The sequence below is a fragment of the Merops nubicus genome, unplaced genomic scaffold (genome assembly GCF_000691845.1).
Source record: "Merops nubicus isolate BGI_N331 unplaced genomic scaffold, ASM69184v1 scaffold11821, whole genome shotgun sequence".
Classification (NCBI taxonomy): domain Eukaryota; kingdom Metazoa; phylum Chordata; class Aves; order Coraciiformes; family Meropidae; genus Merops; species Merops nubicus.
Window position 1 is genome coordinate 27,204 of NW_008586369.1, and position 22,754 is coordinate 49,957.

The 22,754-nt window shown below is 37.2% G+C and overlaps 1 protein-coding gene across 1 annotated transcript in view; it reads right to left on the minus strand.

Moving 5' to 3' along the window:
* Nucleotides 1–22,754, minus strand: part of LOC103780929 (laminin subunit alpha-2-like) — a gene marked incomplete at both ends in the record, with an annotated part of 129,521 nt that overhangs the window by 26,872 nt on the left and 79,895 nt on the right. The window contains 8 exon segments of the mRNA XM_008948632.1: nt 618–752; nt 5,199–5,316; nt 10,579–10,718; nt 10,973–11,161; nt 11,928–12,107; nt 14,516–14,659; nt 18,027–18,263; nt 20,743–20,879. Coding sequence (XP_008946880.1) covers nt 618–752; nt 5,199–5,316; nt 10,579–10,718; nt 10,973–11,161; nt 11,928–12,107; nt 14,516–14,659; nt 18,027–18,263; nt 20,743–20,879 — 1,280 coding nt within the window.

Below are 22,754 nucleotides of genomic sequence, written 5' to 3' on the forward strand. Positions count from 1 at the left end.
CATAATTTCTCTCTCCTTGATATGATTCACAACAGAACTGCTTGCTTTAAGCATCTATCAAATACCTGCTGAGTTCTATATGGATTTACTAGGAGAAAGAACAGAGATGTGTAGCTAGCCAGATATATCCTATGGAATTTCTTATCCCATTCACTCTTCCTTCCATCCTCTGTTCCAGACATTGAAGCAGGAGAAACAGTCCAGTAAAATTCAGTCTTACTATATCAGGTCACGTGTATTATTACCTATAAGAGCAGTGTTATATTTATTGCACAATACACAGTACATCTTTTTAGTTTGCAGGTATCTGGGTTTTTTTTTGTTTTGTTTTGTTTTGTTTTGTTTGTTTGTTTGTTTTGTTTTGATTTGTTTTGTTTTTTTTTTCCACAAATGGTAACTCAGAGAAAAAAAGCCACTACATAATCTGAACCCTAGAAATACAGAACAAAAAACTCTAAAGGTAGTTTGCTTTTATGACCCCTCCATTGAACTTTGACACTTAATGTACTTAAGTGAAATTGGATTAAAATATTGTCCTCTATTTTTTTTGATCAGTTACACAACTTATGAATTTTACATTAAGATCAACCTAGTGCATAAGTTCAGAAATGTAATACCTGACAAATCGATGTTTCAGAGTCACACATAGTACTGTGTCCATGACATTGACATACAACACAGGCACCTAAGGACTGAGCAGGTGTCCTTCCTGCAGGTGGAGATGGAAGCCTGTAAAAACCTGGAGAGCATGACTGCAATAAAAAGATGCAGAAGAAAACAGGTCATTACAGAGGGGACTGTGTATGGGGAGCATTGCCAGCTCATCTTTCCAATCACCAGTTTTTACAAGTAGTGAAAAGAACCTGACAGACTTCCAGCTGTGTTACAAACAATATACAGTACTTTGCAGATAACAAGAGCCAGTCCTAATTGGAAACATTGCTGAAAAATCCCTGGCGCACTACACTGGCACCAGGCTTTTCATATTGCAACTTGAGAGACCTTTCATTTAGATGCAGAACACCTCACTGTTCTCACTGTGCATCAAGCAACATTCCTTTCACTTCTTAAGAATAAGGTTTGTTTTCAAAATAAATCTTTTGCATGGAATGTGGAGAGCAAGCATGATGATTCTGCTTCCTTCACCCTTGGTGAATTTTTCAGACTTGATAAGCTAATATCTGGCTACATACTGCCTGATGGATAACAAACAAAAGCTGAATGATAATAATCAAGAAAAAGGCTGCATGACTGCATTATTTATAGCTATATAAAGACTATAAAAGTACAGAATTCAAAATAATAAAGTTTTTCCATGTCTTGAGACTATCAGCCCTAAGACAAGTTTATCTATCACCAAGTCTCCTCTACTCAAGCTTGTCAGTAAAACTCTGAGAGCAACCCAAAAATTACGAGCAAAGCTGACACATGCAAAATCAAGCTCTTGATCTTTATTTCAGGCTTATTATGCAAATATGTGAAAATGTCTACATAGCTCCCAGAATGTACACAGCTGTGGCAACATAAAAAAACAGAGAGGACCATTCTGATAGTTCAGACCATCAGGGCTAGGTGCATACAGTCAAGTCACTCATCCCAAGTATAAACCCTACCTCCCAGTGGTGCTAGGACCCTGTGAAATCTGTTCGGTGAAATCATTTCCTACTGTTGACCACCTGCTCTTTGGAAAGAATTAGACTAGTACATTTTTCACGCAGCAATAAAATGGATGCAAAATAAAACAAAAGGGAATCTCGAGTAAGTAGCTTTTCATAATCAAAAGCAGGATTCTTCAGTCAAGCACTAGCTTACATGATAGATTCTATCCATCCAACACCACTCTGACAGTTTTATAACCATTGCCAAAACCTCCAGGAGTCTAAGTTATGGAAAAAGCATAAACACAATTATTTTCTTTAGAATCACTAAGAAAGTAATCTAACTCACTTCTGCTTTTCCCTTTTTATTTTGACTTAGACTACATTAAGATCCCTGAAGCATAGAAACAGTGTAACTGCTTTTTCATGGTTTCTGAAGAATTCCAATTTAGATAAATCATCTCAAATGAAAGTAATTTTGTATCCTACTACAATTTCCTAATTTATTCCTCCTTCTCATCCCCTCTCTCCTGTCCCCCCCCCCCCCCCCCCCCCCCCCCCCCCCCCCCCAAATCCTTGTCCAAACATGGTACAAAGCACAGCTTTAAAAGTTCTGAGTGACTTTAGAATCTGGATGTAAATATATGGTATAGCCTCAAACAAACCTAATCTCTCTTTTTTTTCTGATATGCTATTGAAATTCTTCTAATCTATTTTGATCTAAATATTTCTGAGATGAAATGGGACACAGACAAAAGATAAAGAAGACTACATTCTTCATTATTAGTTTGGAGGTTTTTCAGAAGTAGTTATTAGGAAAACTCTTGCAACTGCTCTTTCAGCCTGCTACAGGCTTTAAAAGAAAAAAAAAAAGAGACATAAAATTTCATTTCTAGTAACAGCTTCTACACACATAGCCCTCACAATGCAATTACAGAAGAAATCATGAAATAGATACATATACCCTGTTAGAATTTGCTTAAAAAATGCCTGGCTATCAGATGCTTTTTTCCTCCTGCTAAAATTAAATAAACCTTCACAGAACACAGCATAACCTTCACCGAGCACACTAAAAATAAACTAAGTTATGAGCATGTGAAGATTGCACAATTAAGCACAAAGTATGAAGGTTGCAACAGAGACATTTATTCCAGCCTCTGGGGGGTGTGAATTAAAATAATGTTCTAATTACATTATCATATATTTTTCTTTGAAAATGCAATTTGTTACAGTATTTTTTTTTTAAATGAGTACTTTCGAGAAAATTCTGGAGCCCCTTAATTTCTCAAATGTGTATTTACACACATTCAGGTGTATGCTCTTAGCAAAACAGTGTGCAAAGAAAATGACTCCATTCACTTCCTTGCACACATTTCCTATGAGCTCACTGTTCCTTTTGCTTCTTTTGCTGCGTAGCACAATCCTGCATAACATCTGAAGGGAGCAGAATTGTTGCAGATAACAAGGTATCTTTCCCTTTGGTTGCTCAATGCAAATTTTCTCCCACTGCTGGCTTGGGGGAGCCCTTTACACAGTCCCACGTAGGATATCCGAGGAATTTTCAGAACACTCATGGTGGTGTTGCCTGCTATCTCTATCTAGCAACAGAATTGCTAGTGCTGTCTAAAAGTGAAAAGAAGGTGTTTTGCACAGAGAAAGACTGGCAATCTCATCATGAAGAGCACAGACGTTCAAAAATACTAACTTCTATTCTGCAGTCAACTTACTAAATCTTAAGCAGTTGCTCTGGTACCTACTACAAGTTTCATTTTACAAAAGCATACAAGCCAGTTGATTCTCTATAAACTTGCATGGTTTGGAAACATGAAATCTTTAGCACGAAAATATTTACATTAGTAAAATAAATAAATACTGCATATGCATAAGGAGCACCAAGCTCACTCACTTGACTAACACTTTCCTCCCAGTGTTCAATGAGTTAGAAATTTACCAAACTCCAATGGTTCAGGACAAAAGCTTCCATTAGTTTCACATCTATTTTATTTCATTTTAAGACACAGTGATTCAATAGCTTCTAAGAATAAAGCAAAATGCACTATTTGGACCATGTGTTCTTGAACTTCTGTTCCTCTTTAGAAGCAGCTCCATCACTGACACATGGGGCACTGAAATTTGATAGGAGGCAAGCTTTTGTGTATGTACCGAGCAAGATCTTGTTATGTGAGTCCTATAACAGCACTGGAAGAATAATTGTGGGGGAGTAAAATGGAAAGATATCTGCCAGAACTCAGTGGCTCTGTTCAATGTATATTCATAGATCCACTTAGATAAATTATAAGCATTCAGAAAACTGACAGTTTGAATATGCACAGTAGACATTTCCTAAAGCTTTGAAAACATCTTCTAAGAAACTTCTTTGATGAAGCACAGACGTGCTACAGAATGGTTCTCATCTACATTTTTAATATTTTTGCAGTGCTATTTTGGGCAGTCAAGCATGTAAAATAAAAGTAAAACAGACAACTTTCATCCTGTTGGTGTTGGTCTACACAGGCATGCTATTGAAGCAGCTTCAAGAGAAAAGATAAATTTGAGGAATCTACAGGTTTTCAGCTATGAACTGCCTTTGTGACCAACTATCAGAATGTACCATTTCAAGTTTTGCTATTGAAATGACTTATTTTTAAAATTTTTCTTGTTATTTGATTTATTTGTTATAATACAAACACTAAAGATATCATAACTGAAATGCTCTTTACTTCTTTTCCAAAACAAAATATTTCAATCAATCATAAGGCTACTAAAACTTCATACGGAAATTTAAATGTCAAACAAGGCAAACTTAAAAATCTGGAAAGCCTTTACAAAACAGAATTTTAAATTTCTGCGTGGTTTTGTTTAGAGTGCTTGGTGCTACAATTTTTATAACATTTTTGTTTTGGAATTTGTTTTTATACTTCGGTGAATTCCACTCAACTGACAGATTCAGGAATAAGTAGCATGTAACCTTTAATTATTCACTATTACAACTGTTAATTTGTAGTTTAGTTACCACTATCAAGAATTTAGAGAAACAGCTGTTGTTGGTTTGGGTTTGGTTTTTGTTTTGTTTTTGACATTGTAGTTTCCTGTCTTTTTCTCCATAATTTCTGTGAATCGTGGTCACACTAAAATGACGGATATAGTTCAGCCTTTTGGAAGATATGATACCGTAACTGTATTATGTGTTATGGCCACACCATAACACGACAACATAGTCCTACAGATTGTAATTACAGCAGATTGTGCTGTTACAACAGTATCATAAACTTATCTGTTCAAAAATGCTTGATGAGTTAGCATCAGTCACAGAGATCAGCCTCAGAGATACTGAACCAGTAAAGGTCACTTTCCTCACTTTCCTGTATTCTAAGTATTTGAGTTATTGCCATGGTTTCAGTGGCATATTTACCTAAAGCAAAAAAAAAAAAAATTCCTTGTGAGAGAAATACCTTAGAGAGAAAGAATATCGGTAATTAAATTAAGGGATAGTTGTTGCCAGTTAAATGAATTCACACTCCCATTACTTACAACATTTTGCTAATGAATGGACCAAAGAAAGAGCAAAGACTTCTATTGGAAGTCAGGTTAGTACTGTACCTCACAAGACAAACCAGAATAACCCAATGGGCAGTCACATTTCTCAATCAAGTAAGCCTGAGGAGTCATCCCAGACACAGTGCCACCTTCAGCAACTTCCATGGAGATTTCAGAAATCCTGAAAAAAAGGTGTAAACATCTCTACTAAGATTAGTCAAACACTAATTCAAGTTGGTACACAGTCAGCTGTCATGGGAGAAAACAGTCTTATTTGGCCGATTGTAGGCTTCTTGATCTTCAGGAGACAAAGAACGCTATTTTTGCCTCTCCTAAGGAAACAACAAAGCTACCACCACATGTAGTCTCATTTTCCATTTCTAGGCAATAGTATAACCAACTTTTCTCTCTTGCTTGAGTCTATCTCTGTTTTTAATCTCTTTTCAGCCAAACTATTAACAAAAGCTCATATCTGATTCTTCATTTAGAGGGACCCATTAAGAAATTGAAGTCACATACTAAATGCAGTTTCAATTCATGACTCTCAGAGGTACAGTAATAAAATTGTTCACTAAATGAGCTTTTAATGAGGCAACCATTAAAAAAAATAAAATCTATCCTCAGCAACTAAAGCAACCTAACAAGCTCTAGAGCAGATTTCAAAAACTTTGGACATTTGCCCTCTTAGCAGGAATTTTAAGATATGTAGACAGATATCCCTTTTGCTGCTGTTGTTAGGATCATTTATACGAACAATATAAACAGTTTCAAGCAAACAAGAAATCCTACTACAGAAGCATCTGCTAGTGCCAGAAAGGGATATATTTAATGGCAGAGCTTCTGACATTTTAACTTTCCAAACACTTGCCTGATTGCATTAATAATAATATCCTTGCTTCCCAGTCACCCCGTCTTTGCAGCATGCATGGAAAGACCTGCCAAATAGGGTTGAGTACATCACGGACAAAGACAACAAACATAATATGTAATGAAATACACTTAATCCTAATGTACCACAATGATGTTCTTTTAGCTTACTTTATTTGGGGGGGGGACTTTAAGTCTGTTTAAATGAACTCTGTTATCTGGAATTCCTGACTGTCTTTGAGAAACAAAAATGGTAGAATAGTGTACATTTTCAAGTTTCAAATAAAATGCCAGGTTAAGATAAAATGTTGAAGAACATATGATAAATGAGCCAAATAAATGAAAATGCTGCTACAGTCTATTCACTGTCTGTGCATTGGGCTAATGCAGAGATGCTCACAGAACTCCTCATCTCCTCCTTGTGTTCATTGTCTGTTCATCTACTCCTAAACCTTGATTACAGAGTGTCATGGTTACAGGGGCTGGGACCAGTTTATCCTTATGTGGGTAGAACCAAAACTGTATATTCTATACTCTCTATGTCAGTGCTCATGGGCTGTTAAGAAAATCATGGGTAGCAGCTGCCCAGGACAGACCTCACACCCCAGGCTATAACAGATAAGGAAAGAGGTTCAAGGTCAGGGGAGATGTTAACACCTTCCCACCCAGCAGGAGGAGTCCTCCCTGTTAATGGGCCCATCCATGCCTCGCCCCATGACTCATACAGAGCTCCCCCCAGGAGCTATTTCTGTTTAATGGACCATCAAGGACCCACTGCATGACTCATAGACTGATATCAACCCATTGTGAGATGCTCCACCCAGGGGGAGGAGCCAAGTGCTCCCACCTGGATATAAACTGGGGTTCAGTACAGCACAGGGGGCCTTACCCATTGGATTTCCAGAGGACAAGAGCTACCAGATCTTTTCTACGAGGCCACTGTTTCATCTGGACTGCTACCACCACCCTAACTACAGAGGATCAGGTTGTATGGAGCAGGTTGTTTTCTGACTCTGTCTTTTGTTTTTCTTTGTATTATTTCTTTTTTTTTTTTTTTTTTTTTTTTCTTATTAAATTGTATTTCTGACTTGGAGTCTCTCACTGGTTTGTTTTCAAACCATTACACAGAGTGACTGAGTGATGCTCTTCTGCTCACTGGCATACAGGCACCAACATCAGGACGACTGTAGGAAAATGAAAGACCCACTGAGGACCTAGATGAGAATTTTGTGACTGAGCTTAGGTGACTTGACTCATAAATCATGATACCTTGTGTCAATGCAAAATCCTAAAATCATCTAGGAACTTAAAATTTGGGCTTTCTTCTTACTATCTGAAGAAAGGGGTTTAGTGGAGCAGGGAAAATGAAACATGCACCCATTCCCACTGCCGCAACAAACAAACAATAAAAAGCCAGGTCAACACAGAAGACTGAAAAGAAAGAAGGCAAAACCGTTCAGATTTGATAGGCCAATGCAAGCTTACATTGAAATCTCTGTACATTTAATGGAAAAACAAAATAAAATCTGACTCCCCATCATCTTAAAAGCTGGGACAACCCTCTATGTGCTGCAAAAAACCCTATTTACTGTCAGAAAGCTGTATTTACATAATAATAAACTCTGGGACCATGAAGCTACCTGTTGTTTGTGTGAAAATGTTACTTAAGGAAGGTCAGGCTAGGTTGATTCTTGGAACATGTCTAATAGGCACCAGTCCAACCACTGCTACCTGATCAGTGTCAGGGATATTGAAATAATTCACAGTCAAATTGAAAGTATACTCCCAATTCAAACTAATTTACTATCACAGCCCAGTTGCCTGAAAAGCATAACAAAATCTAATAAAAAAAAATGTTCCAATTTAGAGTGGTCAATGTGAAAATGAGGGCAACAAAATGAACAATATCGGAGAAAAATGTTTGGCTTCGGATTCTGAGCAGAACACTCTAAATCACTAGTAATGCTGCAGCTTTGAAGCAGAAATAACATTAGCATTGCTGCTAAACTATATAGCTAATGCAGTGTGAACGTTAGAACTAGGCTATTTTTATGTTTCCAACTGCTTTAACTGCCACTGCTTTAAATTTATTTTAAAATGCTTTTCCTGCAGTTTATCACTTATCTGCAGTTTTTAAACTCTGCAATTGAAATTAAAGTACTACTAAAAACCTTAAAAAAATTTAAAAGTCTGCATAGATATTTTCCTCCTCCCATCCACAGTTTCTTTTGCTTTATACTTCCTTCACTATGCACAGTCAGGTAGAAAGAGAAGCTTTACTTGTTTAGAAAAGGGCTGCTTTATTATAAGTCACTTAATTCAAACATATGCTTAAAGTTGAGCAGAAATATTATCCTTTAGAGGTTTACAGACTATTTTTAATAAAAGCCTTCAATTCTTATGCCAGCTAATATCCCACTAACCTTTAAAAATATTTTGGGGGATTTATTTTGTGGCCGTAAGCAAAACTTCCTCTGAAAGCACTCAAGGTGCTAACTTGAAAAAAAGAATAATGTATTCCTTCAGTTTATTTTCTACTTAAAGTTTCAGATGCTGTGTAACAAATGTTACCTATGTAACCAGACAGGTCATAAAAATCTTTTGTAACATGACCACCTCCAAAATCAAATATGATATTATATACAAGGTTATGACTTCAGATGAAGTTACTCAAAAGACTTGATGAACACTTCGCTAAGTCCTGCTGTCATATGAAATGCCACATTCTGAAATGTGATGTCGTAAAAATACATTTTGGTTCTTTAAGTGTCACCTTGCAAACCTGCCTTGATAAAATGGCAATGTTTTACAATGCAGGTCTAGTTCAGTCACAATGGTCATATGCATCTCAGAACAAAGTAATGAAAACAAAATTTTGTTTTCGTAACTTTACTTATGATGCTCGAGCTGAGACAGTATTTAATTTTTGCTGCTACATCTGAACTAGGGCTTATAGTGCATAAAGGGAAAGAAGAAACAAGCACAAAACATGGAAATGCTTCTCAAATTTTTCATGTCATGTTTGAGTTACTTTCATAACTCTTGCCACAGGAATTCCCTGTTCTTGTAACACCATATCCTAAATGGACTATGCCAAAAACAAATGAAATCAACGTAAAATATTTATGGCATCTAAATATTTAACACCTAGCCAGTGCAACATGAATGCTTTTCTGTAAATGCTACACTTTAAATATAGTCAATAGCAGCAACGACTGTTTTCTGTCACACAATGATGCAAAGTTGCATGGTATCTGCCCCTACTATTCACCCTCAAACTCCAAAGGTCATGTTCTTATAGACCTATTTATAACCTAGAAATCTAGAAATAATATTAGCCTATTGCTTTTATGGTAGAATCATAAAAAAGATCTGGAGACCTTTGGAGAGTATCTCCAATGATTTCTGTGTCCTTGCTAATACATCTTGCTTGCAAAGGATATTGTGAATTCATTATTAAAAACATCTAGGAATTGTCTGTGTAATCTATTCCAGGACTTTTTTGCCCCCAAGGAGTTTTTCTCTCATGTCTAATGTGAATCTTTCCTGCTGAAGTTTAAGCTCATTTCTTTTTTGACTTACCCACCAGGGCAACAGAGAACTGATTATTTTCTTTCTCTTTGTGACATTTTATTCATCTTAAGGCAATTTCTAGTTTCTAAATAAATCTAGTTCATTGTATCTTCTCTTACAGGTTGTATTTTCTAGTGTGTGATGCTGTTCACTGTTATCCTCTGAACATTTGAATAATTTTTTTCTTGAATTCAAGTACCCAAAACTTGATCCTTAAGCTTTACTAGTGTTGGGTGGAAGTAAGAGATTAATTTTTTTCACTTTGTGTGATATATCTGCTTATATATGCAACTAGAATATTAGCATTTCTCAACAAGAATATCATTACTGAATCATGATCATCTGGTGACATGTTGTAAACAGATCCCTCTTTGAAGAATAGGTAGCTAAGTAGTTATTAATTTTTTGTTCAATTGATTACCCCTTTTAGTGTGTAAAATTGTATAGTTCTCCTTTAGACTGCAGCAGATTTTTGCATTATTCCTCTTATCTTGCTGTCTGATGTCCACTTCAAATTTACTAAGTGTTATTTTTATTCTATCATCTAATTTATTAATGAATAAACTGAATAGAAAATGTTGAATGCATCTGCCTCTAATATACTGGATTAAGTAGCAATTCATTAAAGGAGTACTTTAATGACTTTTTACTTCATTTCCCAATTGCAAGAGAAAATTAATTCCAGCATAATTTTTTCATAAAGTAGACATTTATTTAAAAAAATACTTTGGGTTTGCTTCAAGATGTGTATGCTTAGATGTGTTTTCTGTTCTAGGAGCCTGAAAATAAAGATTTCATTTGTATGTTGTGATTTTGATTTTCTATTAAATAAAATCTCCCTTTCCTGTATCTTCTGGTATGCTGAATGCCTACTGCTTCTGTTCTTCTCAGCAACTGCTTAGAGATGACTCTCTGAATAAAAATTCTGCTCAGAATAGCTGTGAGCTCTGTCAGGTTATCTGTGACTACTGCACTATGTCAGAGCACTCCATGAAATAGTTACCTGCTCTGCCTCATGATGTTGCCGTGAGTAGCCTTAATAAGAATGTAATGAACATCATACAACACATTCAGGAAGTCTTCCCGGGATACAGCTCTACTTGGTCTTGAGTCATCCCCATAAAGTTTCCAGGTGAAATCTGCCTGAGACACCGTCCTGTTGATACCTGGGTCATCATGATAATACTCCCAGGGTATAGTGTTCCTGACTCTTTGTTCGTCACCATAATATTCCCATTCATGCTGTAAAGGCAGTAATACAAAACCAGATTATTAACAGTTTTAAAAAGAAATCGGTGCTTTAGTTCTGGTGAAAAACAAACAAACAAACAAAAAAACAAAACATAACAAAACAAAACCAACCAAACAAACAAACAAAAAACAGATGGAAAAGTTACCTCTGTCATCTCTATCTCATGCCTTGTCAGCTGCCCAATCAGAGGGGCAGCCATATGCCGGACAATAATTCTTGTATGGGTGGGAGGCCCACCTCTTATGATGACTTGTGGGTAGTAAGTAGTAAAACCTGTCTCTTCTCGTGCTTCAAAGTAGATTGCATATTTCAGTTTCCCTCCATAAGCGGTCAGCTAACAAGGCAAAACAGAAAGTAGAAAAAGAAATCTTTTCAGTTAGCTAAAAATAAATTCCTGGACATATGTGAGAGTTAGACACACTCTGTACCTGTGTGCAGTCTGATGAATGTGTGTCTGGTAGAAAACAGTGAAACGGACTTGTAGAACTATCTGGGGACAAAGGCTGGGTTCAAAAATACCCATTGGCAATTCGTTTTTGTACTATGCTAAAATCAAAATGTTATCTGTTTCTTTATATGTGCCTTGATGCTCCCCAAAGTTTTTATTTACAGAAATATCTAAACTTTTCCAAGACAAACTAAGAAATATCAGAAGTACAAAATAAATTGTGACAGAGGCACATGACAATATCAAAAGGGAGTGTTATTTCAAACATTTTCTCCTGCAGAGTTTACAAAGATTAGGTAGTTTTTAATTTAAAATGGAGAGATACAAAAAGTTACAGGAAAGTCATATTAAATTAATGCAGCTTAATTTTTCAAATAACATTTTTATAAGACAATCTGTCCCATAGAATAATATTATGTTACTGTCTGTATATATCTATTTTAAAATAGTGTTTATATAACAGACTTATGAATTTTCATGATAACAGCAAATAGTTTTTAGTAATGTAATGGCATTTATTTTCTTTTGAAGTACCTTCCACTGTATGATGACTTGCTTATTGGAAGGGAAAACAGGCATTGCAGAATACAAATAGAAGACTAAAAAAACCCATACAAATCGATGTCAGTATTCAGTGGAATTTTATGTTTACCTTTCGTCCCTCAAACTGCTCTGGAAGTCTCCAGTAAACAGGTTCTGACCGAAGATCCTGCATCACCTGTTCTATATTTGCTACTATTTCAGGAGGCTGGAATGCTATCCCTGAAAGAGTGCTGTGCTGAAGGTTTTCATCCACTAGTGGCAGAATCATTTGCTCTGGCTTCAAGGTCACCTATAGGTATTCAAAAAAACCAAGAAGAAACTCAATCTGTTTTTCCCCATGAAATGTTAGCCTTTAAATTCTCTGTTTAAAAAACAAAACAAAAAAAAAAACCAACCAACTTCTAGATAATTTCATTTCACATCATGATCAATTTGTCACAAAACACTCTTACTACTCCTTCAGGTATAAACGGTGAGAGTAATGACTTCCCCCCTCAAGCCTTTTTCACCTTGTCCCCATGTTAACAAAGAATGTCCTAGCACTGGTTAAAATAGTTTCATCAGTGAATAACCCCATGAATTTTATTGAAGCGATTGCAATAATGCAATTTCAGTCTTGGGCCTCTTCTTGTTGGATTGTGAGAAATGTACCTTACAAAGAAGCATACTTCTCACCAACACTTATTATAGAACACTGGGGCTGTGGAACACAGTGCCTGATCCCTCGCTACTTTTATGCAATACTCAAGCTAAGTGTTCTCCAGGCAATACGCAGAGAGTGAGGACTCAGGGTTTCTGTAGCTCCAAATCCAGATTTAATGAAAAATACAAGGATGCCACTTAGGTACTTGGAATTTTCTTAGACTTGTTGAAAGAGTCTCAATAGCATTCTATAGAAATCATTATTTAGATCAAAAACTGTAATAAGAGTCTTAGTTATTCTGTGCAGATGAAAGTATCACTGGAATTGTGTGAACAAATGCAAAGGTCTGGCATCTAAATTATTTTCTCTCAAAGAGTGAAGAAAATGAAGGAAATAAATGCAGAGACATATCTCTAACAGTCATTCCATTAACAGGCTGTTCATGAGACACCAATCAGGTAATGAGGCATCAACCAAGCCCTGTACTGTACTTTAAGCATCTTGGTATTTCCATTTACAGCAGCATCTCTGGATTGATCAGATATGGAAGCGTTGCCAGCCCTAAACGAGATTTCTTGAGTTCCTATCATAACCATATTTTACTGCTTGCTACTTTAGATATCAAGAAAGGGATCAACACATTTGAATTTCATTTCATCCTTGCCTTATTGTCATAAAAGACACAATTTGCTTGTTTAGTTTCTAATGCCATTTGAAGCACCTGAGAGTATCTGAAACAGCCACTGGCATCTGGCCGAACTCCGTCTCACTCAGTTTAAAACTCTGAGAATCCATGCTGAAATAGATCAGAGTACCAAAAACTAGATAAGACATGGACATACGCTTATTTAGATATGAGCATAAATATAAAAGGAAATTAATCAAGAGACACAAAATAATCAGGAGGTTTAAACTATGTTTCTGCTTTTTGATGCAACAAAGGTCAAAGCACAATTTTCCAGTGCTGTTGATGTAATGAAACTTGATTAAATTTTATAACTTGAAAGGTGGTAAAAGGCTGACGTCTCCAGCCTACCAGCACACGATGGGCAAAAACTGAAATAATGAGAAAAAACGGGTCAGATCATGGTAAATCACTTAATCCACCGGGAAGTGAAAGAGGTGCTATTGGATTGAACAATGAAGGGGAGAATGAGTGTTATTCATATTACTTTGACCAAGAGATATGAACTTTTTTGTAAGAGGTCACACCCTGACTTCAGCCTAAAGTATCCTTATCCAATTGATGCTTCTGCATAAGAAGTCAGGGGCTTTGGCTCATTTGCATTAGGCAGACATTCTCTCAATGGATGACATGCTGCCCAGCAGAGATATGACTGACCATACAAGGAGCCTGAACCAGTAATTTTTTATTAGAAATAGATTCTCCAGAATGTAGCTGAGGAGCTGGCACAGCAGCAATGGACAGCAGTGGTCTCAATGCAGGTTTTGTGCTCATTATACAGATAAAGGCAGACTAGATGTATCCATTTATTTGTCAGTCCAGCACAGGTCTCAAGGCACTCTTCCACAAAAAGGCATAGAGCTCTTTGTTTACTCTGATGGATTATACTCTCCCATTCTTGGATTTAAACAGAGCTTCAATAAACTCTTTTTAAAAAATTAAACACAAAAAACAACAACAAAAATAGGCAAATTAATTGAACCATGGGAAATCTATGCTGGACAACAAGCATCTGTGACCCTTGAATACACCTGGGTAAACTGTGTATCATATACCAGAGATGATGTTACAATGCACTGGACTGCGTAATTTCCCCACACGACTAGCTTGCCCTTTCCTGGGTTTGAATAGCTTTACCTCAGCTTGATGTCAGCTATCCTATCACCAGGTTTCTAATCTACTTATTTACTTTGAATACCTTGACCTTGATTGCCTAATGGAACATACCTCTCTCTACTTCTAACAGATAGAGAGGAAAATGATTGCTTAAATGCTTGACCATTTTCTAGCTGCCTCTCAGTGCCTGACTAAAAGATGCCAGCAGGAAACAACATTATCACATTACATGGCTCAGCAGTTTCCTACTCACCCACACGCGAACCAGCCCCCTTGCCTCACTGCACTGTGTAGTCAGGCCAAAGCAATAGCAACTGCTGCAGCCAAGTGGGTTTCTGGCAGAGAGACCAAATGTACCAGACTTGCACCTGTCACAGTGGACACCTTCCACATTAACCTGGAAGAGAGGGAACATTTAAAAAAACAAAAAAAGGCAAACTTTATCTTGAGGTAGTAGTAAAAAAAAAAAAAAAATAGACAGTAATGGTAATAACAGGGTGCAGGAAGAAATAACAATAAGTGTAAGGAAATATTCAAGGAACTTTCCAGTTTCTTATCACATGTGTTTTCAAACATATAAAATTAACTTAATTGAGGCATTTGCATTTGTATTCACCAAGTAGCTCTGAGCAATGAATGCTGGCTTACTACTGACAGTTCTAAGCACAGAAAAATCAAATGGCACTTTAGGCATGACATGCTCAATAACTCATTGATAAGACAAGAAAAAAATATGTCCTTCTGAAATTGCTAGGGTTAATCAAGCCTTTTGTTTCATAGGAATTAGCTTTGACAAGTCAGAATGTTTAAGGTACTGTACTAAATGCTCCTGCTGAGAAACACATTTTAATGGAAATACTGTAGAGAAAAGCTTTCCCCTCTTTGTGATTGTTTTCCACATCATTGAACAGTATTAACAAGGCTGAAATGTTTCGCTGTTGTATTGTCAATGCTTTTATTTCCATTTTTCAATTAGTCCAAATAAAAAGCTACACCAGATAGGGCTAGATACACAATAATTTATGCATAGCTTTTTAAAATAATTTTCATGCTGAGACCAAGGTATTTAAACCAAATCACCAATATGAAAGCACTGGCTGGCTTCTCCTCCTTCCCGCTCCCCCCCCCCCCCCCCCCTTTTTTTTTTTCTCTTGAGAGTAATGTGAAGAAGCCAATAAAAAAATAAATTCAACTTTCCAAAGCTTATACAGGAAACCAACATTATCCCCCAGGATTTACCATTTTTAACCCTCTTTTCCACATGTAACTCTATCAGCAAATACACTGTATTTAGCTTAGATTTTTCTGCTTTTTGTCAGTGCTGACAAAGGGGCTCCTGAGCCTTTGAAAGCTCATTTTTGCAGCTCTAACAGCAGGTTTAAATGGGAACTATTACCATTTTATAAAAATCTTGCTTCTCCAATATATGACTCTTTCAAAAAAGTTACACAAAAGGTTAACCAGCCCTAGATTTAAATTCAACCTTAGATTTATATTCTGGGGGGAAAAAAGAACTGCTGACTTAGTTCAGTACTATTTGTCCATTTTCTGTCATAAATTGTGAATGTTACTTGCTTTTTGTTTTGTTTCATGTCAATTGCAGTTTCTTATCATCAGCTAAATATATACTGTTAATTTGCATTTACAGAAACAAAGAAGTAAATATATTAGCCTTAAAAAAAAAAAAAATCAACAAAGAAACATTTCTATTTAAAAATGCCATAAACCTCCAGTCTTTCTACGTAGTGCTTACAAGAGATAAAAGAAAGACAATGACATATTGGACCTATTCCAGAAAAGGCCATCAAGATGGTTAGAGGGGTTGGAGCACATCATGGAGAGGCTGAAAGGTTTGAGATACTTCTATTATTCCATTTCAGAAGATGATATAGGACAAATAACACTGAGTTTTACTCAGATGGTTCAAGGTAATCAATTCACTCCAGTTTTCTTATGGTGTCACCATCAAATAAGACAGTATTTTTGAAATAAAACATGATGTTTTCTGTTCGTATGCACCAGGAAAACAGGAAGGTGGTCAAGGAGTTTACGCAAAGAAGTTGTGAAATCTCCATCCTTGGTAATACTGCTTCAGCAATGTCTTTCAAACAAGGCACTGGACTAGATGACCTCCATAGGTCCCTTCCAATCTAATTTATTCTACAGTTTCTCCACTGAGTCTATCCTTTAAACTCAGAATGGAGTGACTGGTTCCCATTTAACAAAAGAATTACCTGGCAATTCAATAATTTAAATTCATCCTTCCATTTTACTCACTTTGTGTTGATGCAGTCCTTCAAGGAGAAGAATGAATCAAAATTACAGAAGGAATTTCTAGAGGTGACTTTTAAAAATCTCCTGCAAGACTATCACCAATACCAGTTATGTTTAGCCATGACTCTTTCTAGCCAATCCTTGAAATCTTCCAAGAACAGGGATTTCACAACCTTTCTGGATAATCTGTTCCAGCGCTGCATAACCCTCCCAGTGACTTGCTTTTTTTTCCTAATATCCAACCCAAAATTCCCAAGCTGCCATTTGCAGCTATTACGCCTTGTCTCATCTTTTGCTATTATCAGAAAGGACGTTACTCCATCAGCTACTCTGTAAGGTCTATAGACTGTAACTGCATTTTCTCTTAGTCTCTGTTTCTTGCAGACTGAGTCCAGCTCTCTTGGTATACCCTTAGAGATCACCAGCTCTCCTTCTAGCTCTTCTCTGGATCCTCTCCAGTTTCTTAACAACACTCTTGAACCAGGTCCTAAAGCTAAACAGCATTTCCAAATAGTATCTTACCAGCACTGAGTAGAGAGGGATGAAGGCTTTCCCCTGCTGGTCATGCTCTTTGTGATGTCCTATCTTGCATCTACATTGGCCAGCACGACCAATGCATCCAGCTCAGTAGGCAGTATGTGTTTTTTACAATGAGAGTACATGGTTGGCTTATATTCAATTTGCCATTCGCCAAAGCCTATATGCTTTTCAGCAGAATTACCACTCAGACGTTTTCCTCCCAAACTACTGATTCCTGAGGTTATTCCACTCCAGTTCATGACCCTTCTATTTTCCCAATCATCAGGCTTTTCAAGGACCCTCTAGACTGGAGTTCTAACTGTTCAGCATGTCAACCTCTACCTCCTCCAAATCAGCAATTTTCTCATATCTGCGGATGGTGAATTCTGTCATCTGTGTCTCTGATGAATATATTGGCTCTGGGATACTCTGCTTGCTGGCTACCAGTTGCATGTCAAATCATCAATTATTGGTCTTTAAGCCCAAAAATGCAGCCAATTTTCAAATCACCTACGTGTGTTGTTCCTGGAAGAACAATTCCAAATAAGAAGTTTGCGGGTAATGCCATCAAAAGTCTTTGCTTTAGTGATCCTGACTTGGACACACTCTATGCAGAAGAACAGATCCTAGTTCAGTGAATTCTACTCATAAAATGATCAATATTGACTCCCTCTAGGTCATTGTACTACAAAGAACTAGCTCTGTGGCATACAATTATTTCTGATGTCTTTGCTTTTAATTTCCCAAGTATCTGAATAAGTATTGTATTGGATGCAGTTAAATTTGCAACAGTTCTGTAAGAATGGGAAGAAATACAAGGTGAGAAGAGACAGCCTAAGAGGATGCTATCCTGGCAAGTGTTAGTGTGTGAAAAAGCAACTGATAAGGAACAGGAAAGTACAAATGTCAATGAACTTTGGAATAAACTTCTCAGCAGCTATAAGATCAGCTTACAACCTTCATTCTCCCACCTTGCAGCTGCATTGGCCAGTATGATCGATGCACGAGCACTTCCCCAACTCTGTTTCACAGCTCTGTGGTTCAATCCCCGCCAGGGAGCACTGACAAGCAACACATTGTGGATAATTCCAGTAACCCAACCTGCACTCAGTGCATTTATCCCCAGAGTATTCAGGGCGGCAGAAGCAACAGCCTGTATTTAAGTCACACTGAGAACTTAGGGCTCCAATGGGGCTGCAGTCACAGGGCTAAAAAGGAGAGAAACAAGGAGAAAACAGCAATTGTGCTTCTGAAAACAAACCAACCCACCAACCAACGCACCCAACAAACAAAACCCCAAACCAAAAACCTCAGCAAAAAATCAAATAATCTCTTTCAAACACCTATAAATAAAGTACAGCAGTGAATTTTCACTGTCTGAAGGTAACATATCTGACTGACAAGGCTAGGCATTTATCTTTATCCAACAAGGGTCAAGCAATTACACTAACTACATCCACAAGACTGTTTTCTTTTTGGACAGGTATTACTTACCACTGATAAGTTAGGCAGTGAAATGAAATAAATCTAAAAGTATCACTGGGATACTGTGCAGACAAAATTAACTTAAAAACTCTAAGTGCTCTCTAAAAAGGTCTTTCTATGTAAATCCTCTGCAGGTCATGTTCAGACCACTTCACTAAAACTGGAATTGCTCACAGGCAGTGGTCCCAGTGGAATCTAGTTCAATGTTTATTACTCATTCACCAGACAGCTCACTTCTTTGTACAAAGAGGACTCTTCGATGATAGTAATTTACATGGGAAAGGATTCAGTCATCTGGTGAACTGGGAAGTAAACCTGCTCACAGAATCAGATATGTGCAGGCAGGTAAGGGTAGAAATAGGTGATTTGCCATGGGGTCTAGGTATTGAATACAGAAGTAAGTAGCAGGGAAAGTCACAGGCTTCCAAAGAACAGAAGAATCCCTCAGTGGTATTACTGTGACTGTATTGCAAAGTCAGCACAGGACATTTGCCGGGATCACTGGCATGACCAGAATCTCACACGGAGAATTGCAGCTTGACTGAGGAAAGTCAGTGCCAGTAGTACAGGTTACCACAGCAACTGACGTGGATAGACTTGCTAAAATTAAGGACACAAAATTGAAAAAGAAAAGAGGGAAATGTGGATTCTGTTTCTAAGCAAAACTGTTTATTACATGAATACTTACAGCACCTTTCTTCTGAGCTGAAAAGACCATTTATAAAGGTGATTATATACAGGAAACACTCACATTCAATCTTTACTGAACACCAAAGAAACTGTTTAACTCGTTAAATATTAGACTGATACCTAAGCTAAGAGATAAAACCTTCTGACAGAAAGAACCTATACAAGGTATATTTGAACATAAAGCTTAGAAAGCAAATTATTCACTATACACTGAAATAGCCTGGTGTGCAGTATCAAAACTTAAATTACAATCAGATGTTATGTCTATTTTGTGAGCAAGAAGTTTTATGCAATGCTCTCTATCCCCTGAGTTACAACAGCCCTAGAGATCTTCTACAGAGTGCAAGCAGGAGATTCACATCTCACTTTGCAGAAATTAGCTGCAACATACTGAAAAAGATGTGGGCTGATAGATCATTATTAATTTAGGTGGTGCCATGGAACTGTCATAATAATGTGCTCACATAAAAGGCAATCAGTGAATATACTCCAGATTTCAAACAGAGGTCTTCAACCTCATTAGTCTGGTTTCAGAAGCCAGGAGTCTATATCACAGCAGCACAGCAGAGGTTTCATAAGAGGAGTATTCCATACATACAGAAAAAGAAATCATTCTCAATAATTAGTTTGCAGCCTAAGCGTCATGACAAACAGCCTTTTAAAAAAGAACATTAATGGTGCATGACCATGTTCAGACAAGACACGTTTTTTTTTGAGTAATTGTAGCAGTACTATAAATCTCTCATCAGTGAGAACAGCAGAGAGGAGAAGGCGTTTGAACTTTATACAATATTCACTGTCACCAGGTTCCAGCCTTAACCAAATACTGCTCCCCTTAATTCAAGGGCAGGACATTAACAACAGCTTTTATGGCCACTTTGACATACTATTATTGTTTTCCTATTCCTTCTCCTTTCTTCCCTTCCTTTAAGATTTTTTTTTATTTAACTCTGTGTCGAACACTGGAATAAGAAGGATTTAAAGGCTATGAGAAGGTTTATTTCCCCTTTATGAACATAGGAAGCAAGTGCATTATACATCTAAGGTGACTATTTCTTTTATTCTCTCTTCCTTGTTTCTTATGCAGAAGTGGAAGTCCTTCTCGAGTAAACTTCAATTACAAATTCCCAGGGGTATCACAATTAGGGCCAAAGTAAATTTATTCTCCAAATGCACTGTCAATTACCTGTAACTATACAACTACAAACATAGTACAAGACTGTGACAATCTCCTCAATCACATTAAACACAGCTATAAGAAAAGAAACCAGGCTCGAGCAGGACACTGGCTCAGCATTACAGCAGTATCAACAGGCAGTTCACAGTGTCACAGGCCGCATAGCTGAGACCGAGGATCTGTAGAGTTCAGTAACAGATACCAGCCTGACACCAAAACTCAAAATATAGAGACAAACCACTATTCGCAAACCTATAATTGTGTTCCAGCTACAAACTACTGGACTTACCCCATGCAAAAGAGATCATAAACAGAGGAAATAGAGACCCACTCACCTTGCAGCCACTGACAATGTCATGGCCCCAGTAATTGGGTGCACATTTGTCACACATCTCTCCAATAGTGTTGGGAGGACAGATGCAGCGGCCACTGGCGGGATCGCAGTTATTACCGAAACGTGAACACTCACAGGCTTCACAGGATATAGATAAAACATAAAGCAGAGGAAGAGTTACCCCTTTATGTAACATCTGGAGAGAAGACCCTAATAGGGTTAGGATCATTCCACCAAGGACTTTTATCAGTGCAGTACAGTGAATTCCCAGTTATCTGTGGGCATGGTAGGGCAGGAAAGGTAGGGTAAACCCAGAGAAACCCAAACTGGGAGCCATGCAACACAGGTTAATTGAGGTTATTCACTAAGTAAGCAACTGCAATGAGAACAGAATGGGGAAAAATGTAAGGCACCAACTTTAGAAGTGCAGACACCTCTGAGATGGTGTACTCATATGACATAGCTGCAGGAGTATTGCTGTACAGTTTCTGGGCCCAGATGATGTGCTAGAAGCCACCTGACTGCCTCTGAACCCTCTGTGCAGGGAACTTGCAGCATATTTAACTTCTTCCACCAATCTGAGCCAACCTCCTGAAATTTCTGCTGCTGGAAGAAGTCTTTTCTTAAAGGGTAAAAAAAAGGTGTTCCCATTTATTTTTCCCATTCTGCTCCTTTTTCAGATTATATGTATTCTGTTTTAGGAGGACATCAACAGTGTGCCTCTTCACAGGAAACTGGGATTCTTTGCAGATTTTATTCAATGAAAACCACTTTGGTTTTGGAATTGGTTGCAAAAGCAGTCTTTGCTCTTAAAGCATTATTAAGTGAACAGCTCACTGGTGGTAAACCCAGGTTCAACTTATGTAAGCTGTAAGTTGTTAAGGGGCACAAGACACCTAATTGCTTGAAGAGACAGAACTGGTGCATGGCTATTTTCATATCCACCATCAACATTACTCCTGAGCTCAGAGCAAAAGCAACATAAGCAAACTATGACTCTCTGAGTGATAATCTGTTCCTTGGGGTGTTTATAGGACAGTGTAACATAATGTTCATTGCTGAGGGCTGTGTTTATGCTCATTGCCTTTACTGTATGAAATACTACAATTCAGAGTGAAACTAGAATATAAGAGATGTGCAAAGATGGAACTCACATCCATAGATCAAATAAGAAGTAACTTTTACTTTTCCCCATCAGTGATTTCAGAATAAGGTAACTGATGCAAAGAAGATAAGTTTTGCCTCCACCATGCAGGAACAAGACATTTGGCATGCTACCTAAAATGTTTTGACACACTGTAGCTTGAAGATATTTCAGAATACATCACTCATTGGGAGACTGAGACTTTCGGACATGACAGCTCTCCTATAAATTTCCAGTTCTTACACAAAACTGGTTCAAAAGGCATGGAGGGGAAGAAAGTCATACATCAACATTTTTGCATTTTTACTTTTATCATTATTAAAAAGTCTACGGCAAAAATACAACAAATTTGTTGCATGCAACAGTGAGATAGAAAGCACTTTTGCATCTTTGCTGCTAGAATGTCAATGCTAACTGACGATGCTTTAGGGGTTTTTTAAAGCTTTATGGCTTTTTATAGCACAAGAAAAAAATCAAATTATATTCCTTTTGGATATTTATCCAAATAGATAGAAGAGGACCAACATTTTATTCAATACTTAACTGTCACTATGGAATTCATTTTTATGCACTTTCTTCCCAGCAAGATTGGATATATTTTTATTAAATTTCTGATTTTCCCTGCAATTTATAATTTTTTTTTTTTTGGTCATTTGAAGGAATATATTAAAAGTCTACCAAAAATAAGTGGGAAAAAACCCCAGCATTTTGCAAACAGAATTCCTCTCCATCTGTTGTGTTAACTTTGGAACTTTTAGTAATCTGAGTTTTCTGAACATCTTTAGCTGTTGCAGTTATTTAAAATATTTCATGACCACATGCAGATACACTTCTATTTAAAATATTGTTTGGATTTACACTATGTTCCC